The 5,447-nt window shown below is 45.2% G+C and overlaps 1 protein-coding gene across 1 annotated transcript; it reads right to left on the bottom strand.

The window, feature by feature from the left end:
• Positions 1–206: 206 nt before the first annotated feature.
• sox9a (SRY-box transcription factor 9a) lies at positions 207–5,125 on the bottom strand. Its single transcript, XM_077528117.1, has 3 exons — positions 4,455–5,125; positions 4,051–4,298; positions 207–2,348 (listed from the first exon to the last, which is right to left on the bottom strand). Exons 1-3 carry the CDS (start codon positions 4,880–4,882, stop codon positions 1,618–1,620), a joined length of 1,407 nt encoding a protein of 468 aa, XP_077384243.1. The 5' UTR covers positions 4,883–5,125; the 3' UTR covers positions 207–1,617.
• Positions 5,126–5,447: the final 322 nt, after the last annotated feature.

Raw genomic sequence — 5,447 nt, 5'->3', positions numbered from 1 at the left:
TGTATATTTTAATTAATTAAATAGTAATATTTTGCTCCAAACATATAGGCAAGTAATAGACTAAATAATATTGAATATGTAACTTGTGTCTTTATGGTGATTATTTATTAAACAATTCTTACAAAAAAATAATAATTTGAAGCAACTTTGTTTACTAAAGAAGCTTCTACCTCAGTAGAAATCACAAAAAGGAAAAGCAGGCAATGGCAGTTTACAGTGTTTTGTTTTTATTGCAAACAATATACAAAAACAAAAACAAACATTTTTTAAGACGCCGTGTTTACCTAAAAGGAGACTGCGGTAAGAGATGACACAAATCAGGACTAATGATACAGAAGATAAAATAAGGAACACAAATCTCATAAAAGACAAAAAGTATTGTGCCCATTCCAGCAACACTTTTTTTTTTTTTTGCACAAAATAGCCTTGAACGAGACAGCAAGAAAACAAAGAGAAAAGTTCCAGTTTGACTCGAATCTTCTGTACACACACGGATAATCAAATGATAACATTTACAAACGATAAATAAACACATCTGTACCACAAAACAAAATGACAGCAATCTACTCTGCTCGACGAGCCTCTGAACTCCAAAGATAATTGCGACAAACAAAAAGTTAATTTTCCAATAAAATTAATGCTAAAGAATAAATTAAGAGAAGTTAGAGAAGGCGTTGTCGGGAGGACAGAAGCGCGTGCCGGGGCTCAGACCTGCTGGCTGCTGAGAGCAGGAAGTGGGAATACCAGTGGACGGAGCCTCCCGCCTGTGGCTCCGCAGGCACCAATGGTATCAAGGCAGACGGAAGCTAGGGTTGCAGTAAGGCCCCCCGAAAAAGCACGGGGTTTTAGCGCAACCTATGGCCCCTCAAACTATGGCCTGTCATAATGCGGCATGTCATAAAATTCTAAAAAGCTCAAAGGAGCCATTACAAAAAGCTCAAATGCTCAGAATATAAATAAACATCATATTTCCCCCTCCCCCTCCCCATACCTCTGACCTAGCCTGCACCACTCAGTCCTCCACTGGAATAAAAATATATACAGTAGGAAAAAAACTCAGTCATCACACTATCCTGAAAAGAAAAAAAAACTGAAAGCAAGGCCACTGAGGGTGCTTTTTTTTTTTTTCTTCCATTTTACTCGGCATTCCCGCTCCTTTAAGATTAAGACATTTCCAACGGATGGCACGGATTAGCTGAAGAGCAGAACACATACACAGTACATACTAAAATATTTCAAAGCACTATGTCCTCACGGAGGATTTATTCTTGTATTATATCTAGAAAAATATAATCACCATTCCAAGCGTTATAAAAAGGCACTGTCGGGAGCCAATCCAGAAAGATACATCCATTTTTATCCATCTTCTATACTGCTTATCCTTGGTCAGCCTTGTGGGGAACTTGAGCCTTTCCAGGCAGACCACACCCTGGACTGGTTGCGGGGAACATATAAAGACAGACAACCCATTTGCACCGCCACTGAGTGGGACCTGAACTCACGCTGCCTGCATCAAAGTCAGGTGCATGCACCACGACACCATCAGAGAGATAAACTAGACAAAAACTAATAAAAGAGTCAATGTGGTGTTTTTAGACGATGGTGGGGGGGCAGTCCTCACGGCCGGGACAGCTGGGTGTAAATGGGCTGCTGCTCCCAGTGCTGCGGGCTGTGGGTGGGCGGCACGGAGGGGACCCCGGCGGTGTCGGCGATCGGGGTGTACATCGGCCTCTGGCTGGGGCTGACGTAGCTGAACGTAGAATAGAGGCCTGAGGCTTGGCCCGAGGCGGGCGAGTGAGTGTAGTAGGCGCCCCCCTGGTGCTCGGAATAGTCATAATGGGCCCTGGTGACGGGCGGGTACGAGGAGGCGCTATAGTGCTGCAGACTGAAGGAGCCGTAGGCCACGTGTTGGGGGGAGCCGCCCTGCTGCTGCTGCTGCTGGTCGCTGTAGTGACTCGGGCTCAGTTGCTCCGTCTTGATCTGAGTGGCTCGCTGCTGAGCCTGCTCCCCTGCCGCCGAGCCCCCCAGGGTGGTCAGTGGGTGCTGCTTGGACATCCAGGCCCCCACGTTGCTCCCCTGGGAGGTCGCGCCGTAACCCCCGACGTAGCCCCCTTGGGCGGCCTGGCTGTGGGGCGGCAGGTACTGGTCGAACTCGTCCACGTCGAAGCTGCCCATGTTGGAGATGACGTCGCTGCTCAGCTCGCCGATGTCGACGGCGCCGAAGTCAATGTTCAGCTGGCGGCTCGGACCCTCCTGAATCGGGCGGCCCTCGCGCTTCAAGTCAGACTTGCCGGAGGGAAGGTCTGTCTTGGGGGTGGTTGGCGGCGTGGGCGGGCCCTGGGACTGACCTGGTGGGGGGGAAAGGATGCTTAGCTTATGATATGAGAAAGTCCTGGACTTCCTGTTGTTCTTTGACTTCTGGCTTGTCCCTTTTATTTATTTATTTTTTATTTTTTTTTATTAAATCTGTCCTCGGAGCCAGACTTGGACCATCTGCATGAAAGGCAGCAGCATGTAAACCTACGCCACCAATTCACACTCGGAACTATTAACTGTATATGTTTGCAAGTCTGTATTTTAATCATGTAAAACAGTGATTCCTAACCACTCTGCTACGAGAGTTCAACTGGCTTGTTGCAGTTGCACGAAACTGATCTGATCTTAACTATGAGTACTATATCGACGTTCATCTCGCTCTGTGACATATAGTGACAAGCAGAACTATGAAATGTTATTAAACTAGATTGCAGAAAGTACAACTCATCAAACCTAATTAACATTTTTGTTTGATGGTCTCCCGTGAGATTTTCTCAATGTAAAATTTGGTGCCTTGGCTCACTAAAGTTTGGGAAACACTCATGTCAAGCACTTTGTGAGTCTTCACAATTTCCAAATTGGCCAATATTTCCCACATATTTGATTCTGTGGAATCTGATAAACTCGTGTTTTTGTGCACTGTCTGGCTAATATGAAAGTAGTAGTAATTGGTGCCAAGGAAGTATGATGATGCAACACATCTTACCCAAAACTAAAAGCTAAATATTTTCATGTCGGGGAGGAGCTAAGTTTCGTCTGCGTGTTTAGCAGAAGTTACAGACAGTCTTAAGTGCATCTCTTTGCGTATAAAAGTGAAGTCAAATCATCTGCAAGCCATTTATTCTCAAGGGTAATGTAAATTGAGTTTGATGTGGTAGTTTTGTGATTATAGTTGTGGTATAAATAAACTTGAGTTGAGTTGAATTGAGTAGACTCACTGTTTTCATTGTCAATACAGGCTTTTTTTTTTTTTTTTGTCGTCAATTACTTCTTTACCAATTGGGGCTCTTGTGATTAATTTTCATCAGTGATCCGAAAGCATAAAATCTGAAGCAAGTCTGACATTAATGTGCATCAATCAATTGTGTTGTTTTTTTTCTTTTACCTTAAAAAATGTGATCAAGAAAAATGATCAAAGCAATTCCGATCAATATGCTACATCTAGCAAAATCTTTATACGGCGTCTGCAACACACAGTGGTGGTTTTGCCTTAATCTATTTGGATGGGAACTAAAATCGAAATTTAACTTCAAAATGAATCAACTCTGTTAATTGGAAGCATTTCATTGGTGTGTCTGTTATTTTGTTCCTTCCGAATGTCCCTGCTGTTTAGCAGGTCAGGTTTTTATGAGCCACAAGTGTGATTATAGTGACGCATAGAGCTTGCTACTTTTTTGGGGGGTCATAATTCAACAATAATGTTTATAAATGAACTTGTGTGTCCTGCATATCTCCATGTTCCTTCATTAGCTGCGTTGGGCTTTTTTTTTTTTTTTTTTTTTTTGATGCAGAGTAAACTTTTACATCAGCTTTGAAGTTTTGTGCTTATTAAAATGACAATGTGTCATAAATTCTATTAGAAGAGAGCTTTTTTGTTTGTTTGTTTTCATAAAAAATATGAGTCTGCTACACTGATGTCCTTTGTTGATATATGCATAAAAAAAAAAAAGAATGTTATGTCAAACGCACGCCTAAAAGCCTGGAGCTTCTAATGTGAATGTGTTTGTCACGTACCTGAATGCTCTCCTGGGGAATGCATCTCGCCCATGCTGGAGGCGGGCGAGTCGGCCTGCTGCAGAGCCTTGAAGATGGCATTGGGGGAGATGTGCGTCTGCTCGCCGTCCTCGGACTCGCTCTGGCCGTTCTTCACAGATTTCCTCCGCCTGGGCTGGTACTTGTAGTCCGGGTGGTCCTTCTTGTGCTGCACCCTGAGGCGCTCGGCCTCCTCCACGAACGGCCGCTTCTCGGCCTCGTTGAGCAGCCTGGGGGAGAAAGCATGCACTTTGACGCACTGGGATAATAGTGGAGAAGGCATGTGCTGAAATTTCAAAAACAAATTTTCGAGCATGCATGTTGGGCGTATTTGTTGCGTAAAAAAAAAAAAAAACAAGAAAAAAAGCGAGAGCGTCTGAACGTACCTCCAAAGTTTCCCCAGAGTTTTGCTGAGCTCCGCGTTGTGCAGGTGCGGATATTGGTCCGCCAGCTTCCGACGTGCTGCCTGCGCCCAAACCATGAAGGCGTTCATGGGTCTCTTGACGTGCGGCTTGTTCTTACTCGAGCCGTTGACGCGCACCGGCATGGGCACCAGCGTCCAGTCGTAGCCCTTGAGCACTTGGGACACAGCATCGCGAATGCACACGGGAAACTTCTCCTCATCGCCCTCCTTCTTGTAGTCGGCGCCGTGCAGGAGGTGCATGTCGGACGGCCGGGTGTTCTCCGCGTCCGAGCCGGAGCCCGACGGGCACGGCGAGCCTGCAGAGTCCTCGGACATGCTGGGACTGGGCGCGTCGGAGAGACACTTGTCCTGTTCTTCGCTCATTTTCAGGTAAGGGTCGAGGAGATTCATGCGAAACAAGTGGCAAGGGGCACAGAAAAGTAAGAAAACGTGCGAATCCGCACACACCGGGCCCCAAAAGACTGCAGTGACAGCCTGCCTGCGAGGGCGCGCGCTCTCCTCCTGCTTGGAATGACACCAAAGTCAAAAGTTCCAAAAAGCATATGAAAAAAGAAAAAGTGTTGGTCCTTTTTGAGTTTGCAAGGAGGGCAAAGAGTGATTTCTACTCCTCAACTTTGGGAAACGTGACTCAGGAGCGACTCTTGGAAGTTGTGAGGAGCGCAGAATTTATTCGAAGCTTGGGCCAGGAAGTGATTGGAGAAGGGGGGGCTGGTAGGCGGGACGGAACTCTGACTACCGAGATCTTGTAGCAGGAGAAACTCTCCAAAAGGCTTCTTTTGCACTCAAATTTAATATAAAACGACAAAAGTTATTATTTGGGAGACCAGACACCTTTTAAAACATTATTATTATTATTATTATTATTATTATTATTATTGTTTTGTCTTCCCCAAAACGCTCCATAAAAATCCAATTTACTCCAACATTTTGGAATCCTGTGCAAATGCTGACATCA

This window comes from Festucalex cinctus, chromosome 1, assembly GCF_051991245.1.
Source record: "Festucalex cinctus isolate MCC-2025b chromosome 1, RoL_Fcin_1.0, whole genome shotgun sequence".
In the NCBI taxonomy this organism is placed as follows: Eukaryota; Metazoa; Chordata; class Actinopteri; order Syngnathiformes; family Syngnathidae; genus Festucalex; species Festucalex cinctus.
This window is presented reverse-complemented; position numbering and strand designations above follow the sequence as displayed.

What these genes read in the sequence shown, in the direction of transcription:
- sox9a (XM_077528117.1), bottom strand. Translation starts at nt 4,882, where the DNA reads ATGAATCTCCTCGACCCTTACCTGAAAATGAGCGAAGAACAGGACAAG. An exon ending in ACTCTGGGGAAACTTTGGAG is followed by an intron (nt 4,299 to 4,454) that starts GTACGTTCAGAC and finishes TTTCTCCCCCAG; the next exon opens with GCTGCTCAACGAGGCCGAGA. An exon ending in TTCCCCAGGAGAGCATTCAG is followed by an intron (nt 2,349 to 4,050) that starts GTACGTGACAAA and finishes CCCCCCCACCAG; the next exon opens with GTCAGTCCCAGGGCCCGCCC.